This window comes from Antechinus flavipes, chromosome 1, assembly GCF_016432865.1.
Source record: "Antechinus flavipes isolate AdamAnt ecotype Samford, QLD, Australia chromosome 1, AdamAnt_v2, whole genome shotgun sequence".
Classification (NCBI taxonomy): Eukaryota; Metazoa; Chordata; class Mammalia; order Dasyuromorphia; family Dasyuridae; genus Antechinus; species Antechinus flavipes.
In genome coordinates this window covers 537,949,442-537,974,733 of record NC_067398.1, presented here as the reverse complement: position 1 = coordinate 537,974,733, position 25,292 = coordinate 537,949,442, and the positions used below count along the sequence as shown (strand labels likewise).

The 25,292-nt window shown below is 33.6% G+C and overlaps 1 protein-coding gene across 1 annotated transcript in view; it reads right to left on the bottom strand.

Annotated features, from left to right (window-relative positions):
- The window catches only part of KIAA0319 (KIAA0319 ortholog), a 129,945-nt gene that overhangs the window by 88,319 nt on the left and 16,334 nt on the right, over positions 1–25,292 (bottom strand). Inside the window, exon 2 of the mRNA XM_051970605.1 lies at positions 4,785–4,951. Within this exon, the coding sequence (XP_051826565.1) occupies positions 4,785–4,851 (67 nt within the window). The 5' untranslated portion in view covers positions 4,852–4,951. The remainder of the gene's footprint in view (positions 1–4,784; positions 4,952–25,292) is intronic.

Below are 25,292 nucleotides of genomic sequence, written 5' to 3'. Positions count from 1 at the left end.
CACATAAAATTGCATTAATGATTGTAAAGAAGAAAGATAGAATAAATAGTATGTAATAATTGAAATTCTCTGAAGTTTCAAGTGAACTACGGACTCCTAATTGATTTTTTTTTTTTGTATAGTTCTATTATTAATAGGATTAGAATCACAAGGCTTGAGTAGATTTTTACTATATGACTTAGTTACTGAAAAAAACAAATTTAGGAGGGTATTCTCAATTGTAGAATTTAGTAGAATTATCTAGAACTTTGCAAGTGTCTTGGATTCAGAGGGAAAAAAAAATCTACTTGAAAGAGACCAATACAAAGCTCTTTGAGAATGAGACCTATTCTAAAATGTCTAAGGGAAGATGCTTCCAGGAAGCAGATGTATATTCAAGATGAAATATGCTGATTGAATGAATATTGGGAATAGGTTGCCAGGTTACAAGGAGAATTGAAATTATTGAATATTGATGATAATTATAATATTACTTTCATCTTTATTTAATTTTATATCTACTAAGTTTTCTTGGTTACTTTGCTAATATGTAAATCTGACCTCTAAAATTAGTATATAGCTTGATTAATACATATAGAACCTATTTAACAAGATTTGTCTCTTTGGGGAATACAGGAGATTATGACCCTGTGTATCTGATTTTATTCAACTTTATAATATTGATGGAAACATAGGATTATGATTTGTGGGCTATGATGTGGAGGATGAATATGCCTGATTTCAAGTTTTTAAATGTTGACAGCAGGTAAGTGCTACTCTTTAGAAAATATTTTATTTTCCAAATAATTCCTAAATACATGTTATTCTACTTTATAGACACTGTGTATATGTCCAGAAATGTGTCTATTTTTAACATACATACACATATATATATGTGTGTATATGTGTATGTGTGAAATATATATATATATATATATATATGAGTGTAATTATAGTTTGAGAACATTTTTTTCTTTTGGGGTTTTTTTTTGGTTTTATTTATTGATAAATGCTTTAACTCACTTATTAGATTTGGAAAGCATGTTTTCTTTTGTTAATGTTTTCATTTTTGATATATCTGTGTACATTCAAGATTTTTGAGTTTTCATCTTCCTGAGATTTTTGGTAATTTTAGCCTTTACACTCCGGCCACCCTCCTTATTTTCCCCTTTTGTTTAGTTTCTGACATCCTTTCCTTTAAAGGATGGTGGTTTCCTTCAGGACTAAATCTAAGAATCTTAGCCTCCTCCTACAATGAGCAATTATTTTATTATTCACTAGCATAGGTCTCTACCTCAAGTGACTTTGTAGGGGCAGGAAAAGAACTGGTCTCAACTGAATGCTGAGTTCTTTCCCTCAGTGGTATACACAATGTTCTGTTCTGGTGTTTTGTTCTACTCCCTCTATTCCTTAGTTCTCTGACCTAGCACTGGTAGCTCAGTGTTGCTGCACTGGTGCTATGAAGTTAATTTTTGTATTTTGAGTTTTCAATTCTCTGGAAGAAGAGTGTGATGTAACACTGAATTCTGTCCCTTTTCCTCTGTTTCTCTACTGACCTGCAGAAATCATTAGTAGCACCAAAGATTGCCACTATTTTTACAGTAGAATAAAGAAACCAAGTAATTACATACAATGATTTATTTAGCAGTGCATGCTATTGCAGAAACAAACCACAATCTTTAAAAGTTGTACCATCATTTACTTCATGATATGAATGAATGATAAAGCATTGATGAAGTGTTTATTATGTACAAAAGTACACACAAAACAAAGGAAAATTATTCAACAGAAAGTGAGGAGAACAAACAAACATAACAACACACTGTTTCTCATTTAAAAAGAGAAATGATACTTGTGAAAGTATAATTTATGGCCTGCACAGCAGAATTATTGGATAAAATAAAAAAAGTGGAACCAACAATGGCAATTCTCACCAAAGAGAAAAAGAGAGAACAATAGATCTGGAATGCAAATACACAGAAGTGAAGGAAAATCTAGAAGAAAAGTTTTAAAAAGCACTTAAAGAAAATAAACTTTACATACAAAATATGCAAAATTTGAATATAGGATATATGGGAACAATGTAAGCATCATCGGTCTCCTATAAGAGCATGATGATATTCCAAATACCAAAGTGCAAGAAATAATAGAGAATTGCCCAGAACTTCTGAATATAAAAAATGAAATACCAATTGAAAGAATTCATAGATTACCTCCAGGAAAAAACAAAAACAAAAAACACAAAGTTACACACTACAAGATACATGATTAATTTTAACAATTCAATTCAGAAACAAGTATTGTAGGCAATCAAGAAAATGACCTTCAAATATGAAGGGAAGAAAATTCAAATAACACTATAAAGTACTCTTCACTCACCAGAAAACTCAGGAGAGAAATAAGTTTAATCACAAATGAAGAAAGATGAGCATTCAGTAATAAAAGAGACACTTGAAACATTCATAGAAAGGAGTAAAGCTTTCTCAACATAAAAAAATGGGGATAGAAAGAAAAAAGAGAATTGCACTTAATTCATTCTTAAAATATTTATTTTAGGTAGCATTGATGCTATTTGAGTGGTCTAGATTAATGGCTATAAGAGAGTTGTTAAGAATCCATTTTAAATAGGCTGCAGGTTTTAGGAGTGAAAAAATTCTCTCATTCCCAATTATTAGTTGCAAAATGAAAGTTTATTGTTAGAAATCAGTTTACCCCTAGACTAACTTCTATAGTGGCAGATCTATTGGAAAATGGAGTTTTGCACAGAGAATGCAGTTCTCAGTGGACAGAAAATCTTAGCAGCAAAGGGTCCATCTGCAAAAGACTTTAGTTGATGGAAGCTATTATATTGAGTGTCTTGGTGGGGGCTGACACAGCCTGAGCAGGTCAGACCCAGTGGGGGTTGGGACAGCCCAAGTTGGCTCATCTGCAAGCTGGGTTTCAGCTTGAGCTGAATTTGAATTGAATGAGTTTCTTTCTAAGACCAGATTTGAATTCAAGTTCTTCTGACTTCAGAACCAGTACTCTATCCATTGCACTACCTAATTGCCCCCCAAACATTCATTTTGAAAAGACCAGTGCTGTGGAAAAACTTTTAAGTACAAACAAAGGAATGAAGAGAAACATTAAAAGGAATGAACAATGATAAATGACTGAATAGAAAAGCTGCTTACATTACATGATACATTTGTCCCTCTGATCCCTATTACCAGGGTTTATAAAGCGTCTAATTTGACAAAGCTGGGGAGTTGTTCTGTTATTTTTTTGATGATCTTAATAAAGGAAAAAAAAAAAGAAAAAGTGATGCACTGGAGAGATTAAGAAGAGGAATAATGAAGAAGGGAAAGGAAAATTAGGGAAAGTCATTGCACACACTGAAGGAGAGGACAGGAAAAAATAGAGAGAAGGAATTAGAGGTACATTTAATTAAGGAAGGGGTTAATCCTAAACAAAATAAATTCTAAAGAGGTACAAAATACTTATAAATCTTTTTGAAATGATAATGGAAATGTGAGAGAAAAAATTCTTAGTGTATATCTAAATTAGAAATTTCTTTTATATTATTGTTCTATAAGAAATGATGACTAAACTGATTTCAAAAAGGCCCGGAAAGACTTAACATGAACTGATGCTAAGTGAAATGAATAGACTCAAAAGAACATTGTACAGAGTAACAACAAGATTATGTGATGATCAATTGTAATGGAGTGGGCTCTTTTCAATAGTGAGGTGATTCAAAGAAATTCCAATAGATTTGTGATGGAAAGAGCCATCCCCATCCAGAGAGAGAACTATGGAGCCTGAATGTGGATCAAAGCATAACATTTTTATGTTTTATTGTTGTTGTTGTTTGGTTGGTTTTTTCTTTTTTTGATCTGAATTTTCTTGTGCAGTACGAAGAATATGGAAATATGTTTAGAAGAATAGTGCATGTTTAACCTATATAGGATTACTTGCTATTTAGAGGAGGAGGTAGGGAGAACAATTTGGAACACAAGGTTTTTACAAAGGCAAAAGTTGAAAACTATCTTTTCATATATTTGGAAAAATAAAAAGCTATTATAATTTATTTTGATTGACTACCTATGTGTAATAGGTTTTGTTTTTCTTGTGTTTTCAATGACAGAGATGTTTTCAAAAAATTGGAGTGGGAGGGTAAGAAGGTATAATTTGGCTGATTTAAATGAAACAAATATAATACATATTACACACACATTATATATACATTGTAGGCATATCTGTATATCTACATTTGTATCTATATATAAATGCTTTGTGTATAATATTTATATATAATATTCACAAAGAAAATTCATATTTATTTATATATACATTAAGAAAATGTTTCCTCTGTGTGTATACATATATATATGTATATATATATACACACATATGTACTTGTATGCACACATACACACACACACACACACACACACACACCCATACACACACAAAATTTGGAACTCTGATGAAACCAGTGATGAACTATAATTTCCTAGGACTCATGATGAAACATGTTGCCCATCTCTGACAGAGATGATAAATTTTAACTGCAGATCAAGACTTTTTTTTAAAGACATGGCCAATAACAATATTGTTTTATTTAACTATACATGTTTGTAACTAGGATTTTGTCTTTCTTATTTTCCCAATATGGTAGGAAAGGAGAGAGTAGTAAGGAGAGAGAGATGAATGATTTTTGCTTGGAAATACTATAAAGTTCAATTAAAAAATATATTTTATTCTATGTTCAAGATGCTCAAGAATGATGTATATATGGGTCTTAAGAAGTGAATGCTTCCTACCTGCAATGACCCCCAGAAGCAACAATGCATAAAATACACTTGAATCCATAATCTTTCTGTGCTGCATAGACAATTGTTCCGTAGTCTTCTGACTCCTGACCTTGGGAGAGTACACAGTAACTGGTTTCCTTTAATGATGTTTAATATATAACTTTGGCCGTAAACAACTGTAAAGACAAAGAGACAAGAAAGAAACAGAAGAGTAATTGAATGGAAAAGCATGATAAATTTTCTCTCTGTTACTTATACCTGTGCAAAAATCCCTATTGGTATCACAGTATGATACAGTAGAAGAAACATTGTACTTAATTAAAAGACTTTGTTCTGAGCTTTGTTCACCATTAGTATCTTGTTACTGTAATCAAGAAATTTCAGAGCAGGTGTGAGCCTACAACTCCATCACTAATTCTGTTTGTGCTATAGAGAGACATATATACAGAATATTTATAGCAATGTTTTTTGTGATAACTGGAAATAAACACCGGAAACACTGGAAATAAAGTTTATGACTATCAATTGGGGAATGAGGAGAAAATGGTGCATGAATGTAATGGAATATTATTGTGCTGTAAGAAATAATAAATGTTCTATAACAAACAACCAGCAGGATGATTTCAGAAAGGCTTGGAGAGACTTACATGAAATGATGCTAAGTGAAGTGAGTAGAGCCAGGGGAACATTGTACATAGTAACATGAAGATATATGATGATCAACTCTGATAGACTTGGCTCTTTTCAACAATGAGGTAATTCAGGCCAATTCCAATAGAAGTGTGGTACAGAGAGCCATCTGCATCCAGAAAGAGGATTATGGGGGCAGAATGTAAATTACAACATACATTTTCATCTTTGTTGTTGTGGCTTGCTTTTTTTTTATCCTTTTTTCCTTTTTGATCTGATTTTTCTTGTGCAGCATGATAAATGTGGAAAATTGTTTAGAAGAATTGCACATATTTAACTTATTTTGAATTACTTGCTGTTTAGGTGAGAAGGTAGGGGAAAGAGAGAAAAATTTGGAACTCAAGGTTTTGCAAGGGTGAACATTGAAAACTATCTTTGTATATATTTTGAAAATAAACAACTATTATTAAAATGTTTAAAAAATGAAATAACAAATGTGATAAATACAGAGAAGCATGCAAAGACTTACATGAAATAATGCAGAGTGAAATAAAGAAAGTCAAAAATAATATACACAATCCATATAAAATATAGATGTTGGGAAATATATTTATTGTTTTAAGATTTTGCTGCTGAAAACATGTTACCTATAAAACTCAGAGCCATACTTAAATTTGGAAACAAAATTTTCTAACCTGTTTAAAATCTTATAGATGAAGAGTTTGTGGGTTGTTAGAAACATAAAAAAAAAATGCCTTCAAATTAATCTGTAAAAATAACGGGTTGATGATGAGAAGGATAAACATAAAAAAAAATGCCTTCAAATTAATCTGTAAAAATAACGGGTTGATGTTAAGAAGGATAAACAGTTATTAGCCAGAATTCAACAAAATATTTTGCATAATTGGTGGATGGGATTTTTTTAAAATTACTATCATAATCTAGTAAGTAGAGCTAATTATGGGTTTCTTCTATTTGAAGCTACCTATATTTTTGAGTTTCTTTTCACTTCCACTTGCCAAACCAAGAATCAAAATAAAATGAACTTAGAATCATATATTTAATATAATTTATAATTATGTAAATATATATACTGGAAGTTCATATGCAAAGTTTAATCCCTTTTCAAAAAAAAAAAAAAGAAACAAAGAAAGTCTAGAGACCATTTTTCCAGACCTAGAATAGTATGAGTAAAGGAAACAAAGTTGGAAAAGTTGAGACATGTCTCACACAGTATGTTATTTATTTTATGAGACTATATGTGATAGTAGTCTCTTGGATATAATATGTATCTATTCTTGACAAGACATAAAAAAATAACACTTAGCTTTGAAGATATCACAATTCAATCTCTAAGCAGACCATTTTCATAGGAAGATCTGGTCTCTTCACTACCACAGATTGCATCTCTACCAAACCATTCTTTTCTTAATATGTATTGTTTCTTACAGCTCAATAACATTCACATACTCTAATCCATTTAGTCATTCTCCAGTAGACAGGCTATCTATTTTGTTCCCAATTCTTTGCTACTACAAAAAGTGCTGACTCAATCTTGATTCCAGTCTCAGCACTCAATTCACTGTGCCACTTACCTGCCAAAGGCAGACTAAGTCCATTAGGCAATTATCTCAAGATCATTTAAAAAGCCTAATCATTCATTATTTCAAAAACTGCCATGAAACATAAGGACAGGAGATGGAGTGGGGCCTTTTTGTCTCCCATCTTAGTAACAGAGGTGTTTACATAATACAATCCAATTGTTAGGGTCATCTAAAACAGGTGATCATGTACCAAAACTATAAATAACAGAATCTTGAGGTTGGAAAAACACCATTGGAATCATCTAGGTGAATAAATGCCTACACCATAGTCCCTTCACAACATGTTCTCCACGTCTATCCACTATAGCTTCAACTATAGCTTATGAAGACAAAGGGTCATCCAACATCTGTTTGAAGATTCCTAGGGAAAGGTGATCCACTGCCTACAGAGACAATCCATTTGATTTTTGCATAATTCTGATCACTAGGAAGTTTGGTTTGACATCAAGTTAAAATTTGCTGACTTTTAGTCACTTCTCTTAGTTCTGCTCTGTTTTGCCAAACATGTTCCATATGACAGCCCCTAAGATACCAAAAGATAGCTATCACTGTCCTGCCTCCCAACTTCTCAGGGCCAAATATTTCCAGTTAGTTTCTTCAACCAATTCTTTTAAAGAAGTCTTACATCTCCTCATCATTCTGACTACCTAGTCTAGGATTCACTCCAGATTTTCAATGTCCTTTCTAAAATATGAAACTCAAAAATGAATGCAATAACAGCTTAGGTGTGGTTTGACTACAACCAAAGTACATTGTGTTCTGGACACACTGCCACTCTGAATGCTGCTGGGGTCACATTAACTTTCTTAGTTTTTATGTCATACTGTTGGTTTATATTAAGTTTACAATCCACTAAAATTCCCAGACCTTTTTCAGACAAACTATTGTCTAATCATACCTCCCTCATTCTGTACTTGAGTTGATTTTTTTTAATACAAAGTAGGCCTTCATATTTATGTATATTAAATTTCATCTTTTTATTTTCAGTTTATATTTTACCCTATTGAGGTTTCTTTGAATCTTGACTTTGTCAACCTCCCCCACTTTTGAGTAAAGAACAATCTCATTAATATATTTGACAAACGTGCTTATCATCCAAGTCATTCAGAAGAGTAATCATAGCAAAGAGGCAAGCACAGGTCCTTAAAACATACCACTAGAAGACTTATTTCAAGTTGACAGTTACCTGTCAATGTGATTTAGGGCTACATTAAGAAGAGTATGCATGGCTTCCAGATATAGGAACGTGAGAGTCCCACTATGTTCTTTCTTAATCAGACTTCATCTGGAGCACTCTGTTCAGTCTGGACACCATAATTTAAGAAAAATATTGATCAGCTGGGATGTGCCAAGAGGAAAATAACCAGAATGGTGAAAGGCTTTGATTCCATGATATTTGAACATATGTTGAAGGTCCTGGGCATATTTAGTACATGACAGCTGTCATTGCAAGAAGAGATTAGACAGGTTCTGTTTGGTATGTGTCACAAATGGTAGGTAGCCACTTCTAGGGTGAGGGGAAGAGTAAAGGAAAAAATGTACATGATAACTTTATTATATATTTTTAAAAGTAGCAAGTTGTGCACAATATATTTGCATTTTCATGTTCAATCATCTTTTTTATTATATGTTATGGAAATATTTTATTCCATAAATTAAAAATAAAAATGTTTAAACATATATATCATAACAGAAAATCCTTTTTGTGTCTGGGTTGGATTAGATGAACACTAAGTCTCTTTCAACTCTCAACTTCTAAATAAGGATCAAATATAACAGAAAAGATAGTTTTGTAATCCTAGGCCAAATAAAAAAGCGCTACTTGAAGATCTGAGGTCGGAGGGAGTTATCAAGCTGAATTTGGTTCTGACATTGGCAGTAAAGTGGGAATAGAATAATTATATCCTGATTTTCCTACCAGGAAGGGTATTTTTACCAACTGCTTATTATTTCACTATAGGTTTTATCAACATTTCTTGGTTCTTAGAAAAGTAACCAAAGTCAGTGGATAATCTTTGGATAAAAAATAGCAAATAAATGGATGGGCACAGTCATTAATTATATCCTCTGGTTGGTTTTTATATTGTGATGCTTATTTTCCTTACTTTTTTTTCATGTGCTCATGTATTCCTCTTTGAAAATCTGTTTTACAAGTGAAATGTTTATTTATTTATTTTATGTTACCTATGATCCCTTCCTTCCCAAAGAAGCATGCAAGATTCAAAACTAAATATAGCTTCCTCAACTTGGTTGACAATTCAAATCAATTTTGTCTCAGGATCCTGAGCAGTACAACATTCATTTATGTGAACTCTTAATATAACTAGAAAAAAGTTAATAGTAAGAGAAGGAAGAAAAGCCAACACTATAATGAAAATAAAATCTAGAACAAAAGATATATCATATAAGTATTTCAAAAGTCATTTCCTACACCACTCCCCACATTGATAGTCAGATTCAGCAGTCCTCTATTCACTTGGTTCAAAGTAGTGTCAAAATAACTAATCTACAAAAGTTATAAAACCTGATATGGAATAAAGAACTGTGGTCACCAAAGTATGAAATAACTTTTGGCAAGACTCCTTTTACAAACTTAATAGCAAAAACAAAACATATTTATGTAGCATTTCAAGGAATACAAAGCATTTTCTGTCTCTCATTTGGCTTCCTCAGAAGAGGATGGAGTGATAAAAAATGGTCTCCACCTTCAGAAAGAGAACTGATAAATTCTGAGGACAGATTGAAGCATACTTTTCAAACTTTACTTAGTTTCCTTGTTTGTGTGTATATGTTTGTGTTTTTTTCTACAACATGGCTAATATGGAAATATGTTTTCCGTGAAAAGTATATCAAATTGCTGACCTCAAGAACTAGACTAGGGCTGGAAGGAGGGAGAGAATTTGGAATTCAGAATTTTTAAAAATGAACAAATAAAAATTTTATTATAACTGAAGTATTTAACTAAACAATATATATATATACGCACACATATATATACACTCACACACATGTGTATGTATATATGTGTGTACATATGAACATACAAAGAAAAGGATGGAGGACAAGACAAAAACCATTGAGCTCATGCTATTCTGGTTCCTAGAACACCCTCTGTCTCAAATCTCACTCCAACTCTTCCTGTTGAATTTTTTTTTTTTTTTTTTTTTTGCTGAGATAACTGGGGTTTAGTGACTTGCCCAAGGTCATACAGCTAGGCAGTGCTAAGTGTCTGAGATCAGATTTGAACTCAGGTCCTCCTGACTTCAGGGCTAATGCTCTATCCACTGCGCTCTGTCCTGATGAATTCTTAAAAATTGCTGCAAAAACCTGTTTAAATGCCACCCCCTCAATTAAGCCTTATCAATCCTTCCATTCACAAGTGATCATCCCTTCTTAGAAACATAGTAACCTTGTTTGCTCACCTTTTATGCAATTCTCAAATTCTATTTTTTAAATAACTTATTTCTCTGTCTTATATCCCAATTCTCCTAATCAGTAAAATAAAAGATTGTATTAGAGCAGTGGTCCTCAAACTTCTGTTCTCAATATCTTTATCCTATTAAAAATGATTGAGGATCTGTCCAAAGAGTTTTTGTTTATATAGGTTATACTTATAGATATTGATCACATTAAAAATAAAAACCAATTATGAATTTGTAGACTCTCTGAAAGGATTTCTTAGACTACTCCCCAAGTCTAGAATCCTTTTATCTTCCCTCCAACTACACTTTTAAAAAATCTATCCTTCAGGATTTGACTTAACAGAACCAAGAGACAAAGCATGAAGTGATAATAATGCAAAAGAAAACAACTCAGAACTCTGATCAATGGAATGATCAATCACAGGGCCAAAAGACTAATAAGAAAGCATGTTACCTACCTTTTGGTCAAAAAGTAATGGACTAAACTAGAGTTACAGTAACTTTTGTAGATTAGTTATTTTGACACTACTTTGAACCAAGTGAATAGAGGACTGCTGAATCTGACTATCAATGTGGGGAGTGGTGTATGAAATGACTTTTGAAATACTTATATGATATATCTTTTGGTTATTTGATATTTGATTATACTTTGTTATAAGAGAGTGTTTTTACTGAGGAAGTTGTAGGGGAAATGGATGGACTGTGATCCTGATAACAAAAAATAATGGAAGAGGATCTGAAAAAAAAAATGAAGGCTAAACCATTTTGTCAAGTCTAAGGGAAAAAACAACAAATGTACACAACCACTACAAGGTAAACAAAAAGATCACAAAAAGGAAGTCTGAACTCTAAGTAGCTGAAAAATCAACAATGTTTTTAGTAAATATATAATTAAACACGCCTTTCTCCTCTAAGAAGGGGTAGAGGATAGCAAGGGAGAAAGAACCAACTAAGACTGAGTGTTGTATACTTTATCAGATATGATTGTCTCTCAGTTGGGTTTTTTCCCCCTAAACTTTATTTTTAACAAGGGAGAATTTGATTGGGACAGAAGGAGGAAGATATTATTTCTAGAAATGACTAATGGAAAATCAGAAGACATAAATAAAACTTTAAAAAAACTTAATTGAAACAGTAAATAAAAATGAAAACAAAAAAAAAAAAGCATATAAAGTACTGAAATGTAAGCTGATTTATAAAAAACTGCTATCATTTTAAGACTGAGATGAACAATGTGGTTTTTTGACCCTAAATTTAAAACTGCACAAGGACACCCAATTCAAGTATCAAGGAACCACAATAAGGATCACCCAGGATCTGGCAGCATCCACATTAAAGGATCTAAGGGCCTGGAATATGATATTCCGAAAGGCTAAGGAACTTGGTATGCAACCAAAAATAACTTACCCATCGAGAATGAGCATCTTTTTCCAGGGAAGAAGATGGACATTCAACGAAGTAAGCGAATTTCACCTATTTTTGATGAAAAAGCCAGAACTTAACAAAAAATTTGATCTACAAGTACAGAACTCAAGAGAAATCTAAAAAGGTAAAGATTAATCTTGGGAACTATATTTCGGCTATAAAGATGTATAAAGAATACATGTATACCTTGTTCTAGAAACTAGATGTGGAAAGGACATTGTACCAGAAAAAGGGGAAAGTGGGGGTACTACATTTTATGAAGAGGCAAAGAAAACCTATTATATCTGAGAGAAAGAATGGAGAGGGATGAATATAGTGGGTATCTTACTGCTTTCAGAATTGGCATTAAGAGAAAAATTTTAGACATTCAATCTATGGTGAAACTTCTCCCACCTCATTGAAAAGTGAGAAGGGAAAAGTGAAAAGGGAAGGAATAAGCTAAGTGGAAGGGAATACGGTAACTGGGAAGGAAAGGGGTAAGTTAGGGGGAGGAACTCTAAGAGGGGGGAGGGATACTAAAAAGGGAGGGCTATGAGAAGCAAGTGGTGCTCACAAGCTTAAACTGGGAAGGGGGGTAAGGGAGTAAGAAGGGAGAAAAGCATAAACCAGGGTTAACAAGATGGCAAGTAATACAGAATTGGTCATTTTAACCATAAATGTGAACGGGGTAAACTCCTCTATAAAGAGGAAACGGTTAGCAGAATGGATTAAAAGCCAGAATCCTACAATATGTTGTTTACAGGAAACACACCTGAAGCGGGGTGATACATGCAGGTTAAAGGTAAAAGGTTGGAGCAAAATCTACTATGCTTCAGGTGAAGTCAAAAAAGCAGGGGTAGCCATCCTGATCTCAGATCAAGCTAAAGCAAAAATTGATCTAATCAAAAGAGATAAGGAAGGGCACTATATCTTGCTAAAGGGTAGAATGAATAATGAAGCAGTATCTACATTAAACATATATGCACCAAGTAGTGTAGCATCTAAATTCTTAAAAGAGAAATTAAGAGAGCTGCAAGAAGAAATACACAGTAAAACTATAATAGGGGGAGATCTCAACCTTGCACTCTCAGAATTAGATAAATCAAACCACAAAATAAATAAGAAAGAAGTCAAAGAGATAAATAGAATACTAGAAAAATTAGATATGATAGATCTCTGGAGAAAATGTAATGGGGACAGAAAGGAGTACACCTTCTTTTCAGCAGTTCATGGAACTTATACAAAAATTGACCATATATTAGGACATAAAAACCTCAAACTCAAATGCAGTAAGGCAGAAATAGTGAATGCATCCTTTTCAGACCACGATGCATTGAAAATTACATTCAATAAAAAGCCACGGGAAAGTAGACCAAAAAATAATTGGAAACTAAATAATCTCATACTAAAGAATGATTGGGTGAAACAGCAAATTATAGACATAATTAATAACTTCATCCAAGAAAACTATAATAATGAGACATCATACCAAAATGTATGGGATGCAGCCAAAGCGGTAATAAGGGGAAATCTCATATCTCTAGAGGCCTATTTGTATAAAATAGAGAAAGAGAAGGTCAATGAATTGGGCTTGCAACTAAAAATGCTAGAAAAGGAACAAATTAAAAACCCCCAATCAAACACTAAACTTGAAATTCAAAAAATAAAAGGAGAGATCAATAAAATTGAAAGTAAAAAAACTATTGAATTAATTAATAAAACTAAGAGTTGGTTCTATGAAAAAACCAACAAAATAGACAAACCCTTAGTAAATCTGATTAAAAAAAGGAAAGAGGAAAATCAAATTGTTAGTCTTAAAAATGAAAAGGGAGAACTCACCACTAACAAAGAGGAAATTAGAGCAATAATTAGGAGTTACTTTGCCCAACTTTACGCCAATAAATTCGACAACTTAAATGAAATAGAATACCTCCAAAAATATAGCTTGACTAAACTAACAGAAGAAGAAGTAAATATCCTAAACACTCCTATCTCAGAAAAAGAAATAGAACAAACTATCAATCAACTCCCTAAGAAAAAATCCCCAGGACCAGATGGATTTATTTACATCTGAACTCTATCAAACATTTAAAGATCAATTAACTCCAATGCTAAATAAACTATTTGAAAAAGTAGGGATTGAAGGGGTCCTACCAAACTCCTTTTATGACACAGATATGGTACTGATACCTAAACCAGGTAGGCTGAAAACAGAGAAAGAAAATTATAGACCAATCTCCCTAATGAATATTGATGCTAAAATCTTAAATAAAATATTAGCAAAAAGATTACAGAAAATCATCCCCAGGATAATACACTATGACCAAGTAGGATTTATACCAGGAATGCAGGGCTGGTTCAATATTAGGAAAACTATTAACATAATTGACTATATCAACAACCAACCAAACAAAAACCATATGATCATCTCAATAGATGCAGAAAAAGCATTTGATAAAATCCAACAGCCATTCCTAATAAAAACACTTGAGAGCATAGGAATAAAAGGACTTTTCCTTAAAATAGTTAGGAGCATATATTTAAAACCTTCAGTAAGCATCATATGCAATGGGGAAAAACTGGAACCTTTCCCAGTAAGATCTGGAGTGAAGCAAGGTTGCCCACTATCACCATTATTATTCAATATTGTATTAGAAACACTAGCCTCTGCAATAAGAGTCGAGAAAGAGATTAAAGGAATTAGAGTAGGCATGAGGAAACCAAACTATCACTCTTTGCAGATGATATGATGGTATACCTAGAAAACCCCAGAGATTCTACTAAAAAGCTATTAGAAATAATTCATAATTTTAGCAAAGTAGCAGGATACAAAATAAATCCTCATAAATCCTCAGCATTCTTATACATCACCAACAAAATCCAAGAACAAGAGATACAAAGAGAAATTCCATTCAAAATAACTGTTGATAGCATAAAATATTTGGGAATCTACCTACCAAAGGAAAGTCAGGAATTATTTGAGCAAAATTATAAAAAAGTTTTCACACAAATAAAGTCAGACATAAATAATTGGGAAAATATTAAGTGTTCTTGGATAGGCCGAGCGAATATAATAAAGATGACAATACTCCCTAAACTAATCTATTTATTTAGTGCTATACCAATCAGACTTCCAAGAAAATATTTTAATGATTTAGAAAAAATAACAACAAAATTCATATGGAACAATAAAAAGTCGAGAATCTCAAGGGAATTAATGAAAAAAAAATCAAATGAAGGTGGTCTAGCTGTACCTGATCTAAAATTATATTATAAAGCAGCAGTCACCAAAACCATTTGGTATTGGCTAAGAAATAGATTAGTTGATCAGTGGAAAAGGTTAGGTTCACAAGACAGAATAGTCAACTATAGCAATCTAGTGTTTGACAAACCCAAAGATTCTAAATTTTGGGATAAGATTTCATTATTTGATAAAAACTGCTGGGATAACTGGAAATTAGTATGGCAGAAATTAGGCAAGGACCTACACTTAACACCACATACCAAAATGGGTCCATGACCTAGGCATAAAGAACGAGATTATAAATTAGAGGAACATAGCATAGTTTATCTTTCAGACTTGTGGAGGAGAAAGAAATTTGTGACCAAAGATGAACTAGAGACCATTACCGATCACAAAATAGAAAATTTTGATTATATCAAATTAAAAAGCCTTTGTACAAACAGAACGAATGCAAACAATATTAGTAGGGAAGCAACAAACTGGGAAAACATCTTTACAATTAAAGGTTCTGATAAAGGCCTCATTTCCAAAATATATAGAGAACTGACTCAAATTTATAAAAAATCAAGCCATTCTCCAATTGATGGATGGTCGGGGGATGTGGGCAGACGATTTTCAGATGAAGAAATTGAAACTATTACCACTTACATGAAAGAGTGTTCCAGGTCACTATTGATCAGAGAGGTGCAGGTTGAGACGGCTCTGAGATATCACTACACACCTGTCGGATTGGCTGGGATGACAGGAAGAGATAGTGATGAATGTTGGAGGGGATGCGGGAGAGCGGGGACACTGGTGCATTGTTGGTGGAGTTGTGAGTAGGTCCGGCCATTCTGGAGAGCAATCTGGAATTATGCCCAGGAAGTTATCAGGTTGTGCATGCCCTTTGATCCAGCAGTGTTTCTATTGGGCTTATACCCCAAGGAGATGCTGGAGAAGGGAAGGGGACCTGTGTGTGCCAGGATGTTTGTGGCAGCCCTGTTTGTAGTGGCTGGAAACTGGAAAATGAATGGATGCCCATCAATTGGAGAATGGCTGGGTAAATTGTGGTGTATGAATGTTATGGAATATTGTTGCTCTGTGGGGAATGACCAGCGGGATGAGTGCAGAAAGGCTTGGAGAGACCTGCATGGACCGATGCTAAGTGAGATGAGCAGAACCAGGAGATCATTATACACTTCGACAACGATATTGTATGAGGGTGTATTCTGATGGAAGTGGATTTCTATGACAAAGAGACTTAACTGAGTTTCAATGGATAAATGATGGACAGAAGCGGTTACACCCAGGGAGGGAACACTGGGAAATGAATGTGAACTATTTGCATTTTTGATTTTCTTCCCGAGTTATTTTTACCTTCTGAATCCAATTCTCCCTGTGCAGCGGGAGAACTGTTTGGTTCTGCAAATATGTATTGTATCTAGGATATACTGCTACATATTTAACATATATAGGACTGCTTGCCATCTTGGGGGGGGGGGGGGTGGAGGGAGGGAGGGGAAAAAATGAAACATAAGGGAGTGCAAGGGATAATGTTGTAAAAAAAATTATCCTGGCATGGATTCTGTCAATACAAAGTTATTATTAAATAAAATAAAATTAAAATAAAAAAAATTACACAAGGACTAAAAAAATTATCATTAGGATTAGATTTTCCAACTTTTGTTCATATGGCTCAAGTCAGTAATCTCATTTTATTTCTGGGTTTTCAATGGGTCCCATTTCATATGGACAGAATTTCCATGCTATTCTGAAAGTCAATTATTTTTCAGAGCCAGTTGACAGCTTTCATCTCAGTTGGGGACAAAAGTATGAAACGAAATCTCTTCTTTGGCAGCCAGAATCTCATGTTTTTTCCTTGCTGCTTCCTAACCACCTTGGGTTTTGGGAGGTTCTAGCCAGAACTATCCAGCAGAGTCCCAGGCAAGTAACTACCTCTTGAGAAAAATATATGACTCACATTTCTCTCTGTCTTTGTCTCTTTTTCTACATTTCTATTCAATTTTTTTCTTCTTTGATAGTCATTGCCATTCAATGTCACTAGCAAACAGAGGTCATAAGTACAGAAAATAGACTAAGATTACTCCAAGGCACTTGGTCCAAAGCCATAACAAGCAAATGCCAGTTGTGCAGATTTTGTTTTTCCAATTGTGGGAATCAATATTGGTTTAGGAATGCATAGTGACAGGGGCCTCAGAAAGAGTGGAAATCAAATGCTTGACAATGTCATTGTTGCCTGGCCTGAAAAAAACAGTGCAAGGCTTTGTATTTAAGGAAAAACATTCAACCTTAAAGCAACTGAAAACTGTATATCTTTAGTGAAGGGCTATCTCCTTGCTGAATTCTGGTCATAGCTCTTTCTTAGTATGTGCATTCTCTTGACACATGTCCAACTCAAGGACTGCACTTTGAAGTCAGAAATATGGCTTGGGTCTTATTTTCAGGAATTAGTATCTTTCATAAGGGCAGAAAGGAATCAAAAAGAAAAACAAAAAGAACAGAGAGGGTTCTTAGATTACTCCCCAAGTCTAGAATCCTTTTATCTTCCCTCCAACTACACTTTTTAAAAATCTATCCTTCAGAATTTGACTTAACAGAACCAAGAGACAAAGCATGAAGTGATAATATTGCAAAAGAAAACAACTCAGAACTCTGATCAATGGAATGATCAATCACAGGGCCAAAAGACTAATAAGAAAGCATGTTACCTACCTTTTGGTCAAAAAGTAATGGACTAAACTAGAGTTACAGATAAAAGATACATTTTCACTTATGGTCAATATGGTAGATTGTTTTATTTGATTATACTTTGTTACAAGAGAGTGTATTGTTTTATTTGATTATACTTTGTTACAAGAGAGTGTTTTTACCGAGGAAGTTGTAGGGGAAATGGATGGACTGTGATCCTGATAACAAAAAATAAGGAAGAGAAAAAAAAAAGAAAAAGAAAAGTATCAATGAAACACTATAAAACACACAGAAGAAAATAGAAGGAAATTCAAATGGGGAAACAAACAGAAAAATATTGTTATTATCATGTTAAATTTAACATTTATTTTTAAAACAATAGATAATATTGCATAATCTCACATACAATCCTTTTTTTTCCCATTCTTTGTACATACTGTTGATGTTTGTTAAATTCATATTAAGAAAACTTGTAAAAATCTTAACCTTAACTTGGCTCTTTTCAGCAATGAGGTGATTTAAGACAGTTCCAATAGACTTGTGATGGAAAGAACCATCAGCATCCAGAGAGAGAACTATGGAGACTGAATGTGGATCAAAACATAGTATTTTCACCTTTTTTTTGGTGATGGTGGTGTTTATTTGCTAAGTTGTTTTTTTCTTTCTTGTGTTTTTTCCCCATTTTGATCTGATTTTTCTTGTACAGCTTAACGAATACGGAAATATGTTTAGAAGAATTACATATATTTAACCTATAGTAGATTGCTTGTTGTCTAGCAAGAAGAGGATGAAGGAGGGAGAAAAAATTGGAACACAAAGTTTTGCAAAGGTGAATTTTGAAAACTATCTTTGCATGTATTTGGAAAAATAAAAAGCTATTATTAAAAATTTTTTAACTTAACCTTAAATGCTACCTTCTCTATGAAATCTTCACTAATCTTTTCATTTATAAGTGATCTTTCTCCCTTAATACTGTTTGTGCCTCTCCATAAGACTAATCCTATTTCATATTACTTATTTCTGTTTTCAATAGACCAAAATTAGCCTCTAACCTGTGGGTGGCCATAATTAAAACAGAGAAGGCTAGAGACAGGAAAATCAGGACACAAATATTAGTTTAATTTATTTCAGAGTGAGGAAAATGATGTTTACAAATGGAAGCTCCCCTTCCTAAGAAGGAGGGCTTGATATGATGGACCAAAGGCAGGTTTATACCAAAAGTGGATTCGATTTTGACAAAATCATTTTTAGGTCTTAAGTTACTGTTCCCATGGGCCCTGTGGGAACAGTATTATCTCAAGTTTTGGGGGTCATGCCCACAGAGTGGGGCACAGAACAAGAATTTTGTGATGGGAACAGGAGTGTAATAAAAAAGAGGCAAGTATATACCAAGAGATATTGCTCAAGGGGTTGTACTGGGGGTGTCATTGCTAATCATTGTTTGAAAAAGACTGGGGGTTGGGGGACCAAGAATGTCTGAGTGAGAAAATACCAATACATGCTTGAATCAGGACTTTAGTGGTTAGACACATGACAAAAGTGGGAGTGGGAGAAACTTGGACAGAAGATTCAACCCTTGCCCAGATACTTGGTAGAGCTGTCTCATTTGGATGTTAGCTGCTTCTGGGTCTGTCCACTCAGAACCAGGGGCTTTTCTTCAGATCATTTAGTTTTCCAGTCACAGAGGGATAGGTTTAAACAATATAATAAAATCTTTTTTCACAATTCTCATAAATGTATAATTACATTAAGTCAGATACAGATCAAATTACTAAAAGGACTCACCAAAGTAAAACTTAAGACATTAATATGTCTTATTAAGAAAACTTAAACATTACTATGAAGTCCCATTGAATAAAGTCACAAGCTAACGGAACACTCTTTTAGTCTGTGGTGGGACAAAAACAGGTAAAAGGCTCCTGGTTTGCAGAAGCTGGAGTTAAGCAGGCAGAAACCATTGGTTAAGGAAACAGAAAAAATAGGAAGGATAGTCCCAGATGTTTCCTATAATTATCTGGTCCTTACCTATCTTTTCTTAGACAATATACTCTATTTTCAGGAAAACTCTAAAAAGGACTTTGTTTCTCTGGTTCCACATTTAGAAATTTTGACCTAATCTAATCCAATCACTTAAATCTAGTTCTCCAATTTGAAACTTTAGAGAATTTCAGTTAATAGATCATGTTATCTCTATTCTTACCTAAATCCTGTACCTGACACAATGGTTGATAGAATTTACTAGTAGATCAGTCTGATTCTAGTGCTTTTTCTTAGGAAGCTCCTTTATGGTCTTTTCTTCTACCTTTTAAAATTATCAGACAGATACTCAAAAATAGGAAAATAATTTCACATTCTTTACCATTAGCAACACAATTTATGTGAAAAATTCAACTAATCCTTAATTAACAAAACCTTAGAACATATTACCAATACATATTGAAAGCTTGAATGTCTCTGATTGATAAATTTGGAAGCTAATCATATTCATCTATATATAGTTCTTAGAGAAAACAGTCTAATTCTGCTGCTTTTCTCATATTAGTCTCACATTCCAGTCTAATAGTTCCCAGCTTTTTAGAACAATAAGGAAAAACTTCCCAGACAATATTGATTCTTGGAAAGTTTCATAACTCAGCTTCCTGGAGAGAGGATATGGGAATGCTAGGCAGGATCAAGCTTATCAGACTCTCTAGCAACTCCAATTTCTAGAGTTCTGAAACAGGCCTTTTAATGAGAGGAAAAGTTCCTGGGCAGCTCCAGGAAACTATTATATGATCCTATGAAATACTATGCATGATTTTTAACAAATAAATGTTAAATTAAACACAATAGTAATAATATTTCCCTGCTTTTCTGTATCCTCATTTGAACTTTCATTTGCTTTCTTCCATGTGTTTTGTTTTGTTTGTCTTCTCTTGGAGAGAAGAGGCTCTTGTCCATAGCCTTGCAGTCAGATAAGCAACAAAATAATGGGCAAATATGTGAAAATGAAAGAGGAGGACTCTGCTCTCTGCAATTATCAAGAATTAATTAGACAGTGTGAGTTTGATGAGGGAAAAAGTTTCTTAGCAACCCCAAGTTGGTTTTCCTTTCTGGGAGGACTTCAAGCCCTTAGGATAGATAGTGCCATAAGATTATGGGAATGTATAGTTCCCTGGTATGAAAGTGGGAGTAAATGGAATGCAAAGAGTTGTAGAGGTCAAAGAGGTCCCTCCTTAGCAACCTCCAGTTTGTTCTCTTTCAGAGGGAAACCACAGGAAGGCGATGTCTAGGAATCCCCCCTCCTCTGTCTAGGCACTGGGCCCAAATACTCTCTGTAGACTCCTAAGTCTCATGCTCCTTCCAAGTCTTACTCCAATGCTACTTTTCCAATGTTTACTCCAATTGCAAAGTAAAGGTTTTCAAAAATTATGTCTGTGGAATTTAAGTTCTGGCAGTTTGTAACTTTCTGAAAAAAGTCTGTTAGTCAAATTCTGGCAATAGCCTATGGATGCTTTCTAAAGACCAGAATAACTATATCAAGAAACTTGTAATCAGTAGGTTGTCCATTCAATGATGAAATTTTTTTTGTCCATTGCATCCATGAAGAATAAGGAGAAAGAGAAGGAGGAGGAGAAAAAGAACGAAGAAAAGGAGAAGGAGGAAGAAGAGGAAAGGAGGAAGAAGAGAAGGAGGAGAAAGAAGAAGATTTCCTTTAAGATTTTCCTGTTTTCAGGAAGGTAATTTTTTTTTGATGGGGGAGAGCTAAAGAGTGCTTTTATATCCAAACAAAATATAGCATATCAAAATTGTAATTTTATTTTTTCCATTATTTTTTAAATTTTATGTTAATTTATATTGTTTGTTGCTTATACATACACATATATAAAATTACAATTTTATATGTGTATGTATAAGCAACAAACAATATAAATTAACATAAATTTTTTTAAAATAATGGAAAAAATAAAATATTTATCTAAAATGAAAGTAGAACATAGGGAGACATAGCTTAACTTTATTTCATGTGCAAAAAAGGTAAGGATCTTGGTTGCCTTCAATTTCAATGACTCAATGGTGACTGATAAAAATAACTAATCTTAGCCTTAAATAATAGAAATATATTATTCAAACAAAGGACATGATATTGCCCTTGAACTTCACAATGATGGAAAATCAGGAGCATTGTATTAAGTTGTATAAGCCACATTTTAAGATAAATACAGGAACACTCAGGAAGTGGGAGATCTGTAAAACATGTCATATCAATAGTTGAAGGAATTAGAGGTATTTTTCTTGGAAAAGAAGAAACTTGGAGTAGAGAAATGGAGTTATCTTGAAATGCTTAAAAGAAGTGAGGTGAAAAAAAGAATAAATTTTTCTAAATAGCTCCAAAGTAGAAAAATAAGCAACAGTCGATGGAAGTGTCATATCCCATTCCTGGTTACTCTTTGGAAGGAGTCAACTATACCATGCCTCAAAGGATACATTGTAAGCTAAAACTATAGTCAACTAGTAGACACAATTAACTCTAAGCTATGACATTTACCAAAAATGATATGTAAAATAGCATTTATTAATCACCTGCTATGTCCCAGATACTGTGATAAATTCTGGATAGTAAGAATAGTAACTATAAAATATCATCCTTCCTCATTAACCTGAGGTACCATCTCCCCAAAATAAGCCTAAAAGCTATAGAAAGAAAATATGGGGCAACTCATGCTGCCCATACTGCAGGGCCTGAGAGTTCTTTCTCTTTGCATGGAGTCCTCCTGTAGTCCCTCTATTGATTAAAAGTATTAATTCTCCCCTGAAATTTTTGTCTCTTGTTAAGTGACTGCCACTGTTTCTGAAGACATGGATTGTATACAACTGGAGAATGTCTGCTCTATAGATGGATTCTCCCTAAATTCTCCCCAAATGATAACCTCTCAAATCGTAGATAGAGTACCTCCTACTGGCTCTGCTGCTAGCTGCCATCGTCAACATGGGAAAAGAAAAGATAAATCTTGACCCACTTGCCACTTCCTAAAAACACAAAGCTGTTCCCAGCATGGACTGATTCAAATTTATTCTCAAACTGTTTGTCTTTTAGGGTCACCTGAGGACATGGCTACTATTTTGCCCAACCAATGACCAGGCTCCCTTTTCAATCAGAGAATTTTTTTCATGCTTCAGTAAAGGGACCAGCACTGAGTAGCTACATATTTCCAGTTAATAACTCTGTCTTTTTTTCTTTCTGTGATTACGTTCAGGGCCTTCCAGGATGGGGAGCTGGACCAACTCCCTAACAAAAAAGTAGATTTTTATTCAATAAAAAAGAACTTAATAGCATTTATGTACTATATTTTAAGAGAATGAACTCATCATCATTACACCTATTCAAGGAGAAGCTAAATAACAAACTATGTGTCAGAGATATTGGAAAAGAGATTCTTTTACTTCAGAGAAGCTAGAGGAGTCCAACGTGGCTTCAACTCTCTTTCTTTAATTGGCACTATTCATAAAAAAAAAAGTTTCTGATAAACTAAAATGAAAAATGTAAATTTTAAAATGCATGTGACCATATAAATTTTTTTTTAAAAAAATCTACTATATATAAATTTAATTTGATATGAAAAGGAGAAAATTGTGAGGTCAAGAAAAGTAAAAAATATATATATTAAAGAGGTTTATGTCCTCACTTTTGTCTAAGTAGCTTATGTGTAAAGTAAAATATCTTTGGTTGACTTACCAAAGATAATCTGAAAGAGGAATCTATGGTAATAACAATCATTAACATTTTGATGCTATAAGACCATTCAATGAAGGACATAAATAGCAGAATAACAGATAAATGTGTTTGTGAAATGGATATTCACCAGCAGAGTTTTAGGAATAACAATCCCTAACTTGAATATTTTAGTCTACCAAAGAAAAAATTATTTAAATTATATGAATTATGAATGAAAAATTATCTAAAATATATGAATGAATGAAATCAATGAACAGGGTGATTGTTCTTTTGAAAATCTAAGCAAACATAATTACTGTTCAGTTTTACAACCACTGAAATACAAATCTTGTAAATGAATTGTATAACAGAACCTCTGAAAATATAATGAAATGCTAATTTGCATATTAGTATGAAGTATAAACTGAAAGCAAGCATCAAGATGTCATTAATACAATATCTATTTCTAATCATAACTGATATTGTTCAATAAAAACAATATCATTGTGCCTCACTAAAAAAAAACAAATTCAAAGTTCACAAATCCAAATTTATAAACAGTCAAGCTTACAGGAATTTTCCTTTCCCTTAACCAAGGGAAAACACATGTTAAACAACTCAAATACTAATATTGGAAGAGGGAATGTGAAGAAATGTGATGCTTTTTTAAAAATTCAACAGATTCTGACTTCTTTTCTTTGGGCTTTCAGTATAGTAGAAAGAGAATCTTTCAAACTTCCTCAAGTAATCTGAAGCTTTACAAATATCTGATCCATAAGGCTGTTTAAAGGCTGAGGCCATGGCTGAAAATACCTATAACAGCACTCTAGCACATTTTAAGTGCTCAAGATAACATTTTTACTAAATTAGCAGGCAAGATTTGTCCAATCTTGTGTTCTCCAAGCCCCAGACTAGTTGGCCAGACCTATAGCCACTGCTTGGGAACTAGTATAGATTAATATCTTCTCTGCCCCATCCCTCAAAGTTTTCTCATATACCAGCCATGCAACCTGGAGCTTAGTTATCTGAAAGAATTTGCCAAGACCTGGACTCATTATCTTGTTACCATATTAGTGTTTACTGAAGTTCACTTATGTATGTCCACTCTGGTAATAAATGGACCATCAGAGAAAAATGGCATTCCTCAGCAGCCAGGTGGGTCCTCATAGGTTAGAGGCAGAGGCCTCATTCCCTGGCCTAGTTACTACCCATTTGTGAAGAGCACTAATACTAGACGGACGTAAGTGAGCATGACTTCTAATATATTTCCATTTATCAATAGAAGCATCATATGCTTATCTTGAATTTTGCATTACCCAACTTATAATAGATAACTCTGGACAAAAGGTATAATGCTCTGTCACCTAAATCAGTAGTAACTAGGATCCAGTAAGAGGCAGCAAATGTTTTTCAAAGCAATATATTGAATGGCTGCCATCCTTAATGTCTGCCAAAAGCTCTCCCTCATTTCACCTTTATTTGCAGAGGTCTCAGAAACATGGATCTTGAAAAGGGAAACTGCTGGACAATCCACTTTTCATATTTCTGGGCTGTAACCCGTTCTGATCCCACTTGAAAGACACTGACTTGTTGCTGATTAAGTGAATGGAAATCATTAGGATATCCAGGAGAGGAATGTGGATTTTCCAAAATCTAGAGTCCAATATGTCCCTGGGCTTCTTTCTTAAATTGTAGGGAACTAAGTGTCAGTAATTTATTCCAGACTGTGCCTGGAATCCTCTGGGCTTTTCCCCTCCACTGTATTTCAGTGACTGAGTTGGATGGATCTTGAATTAAGGATTAAAGGATTAAATTCCTACCTCTTGTCTC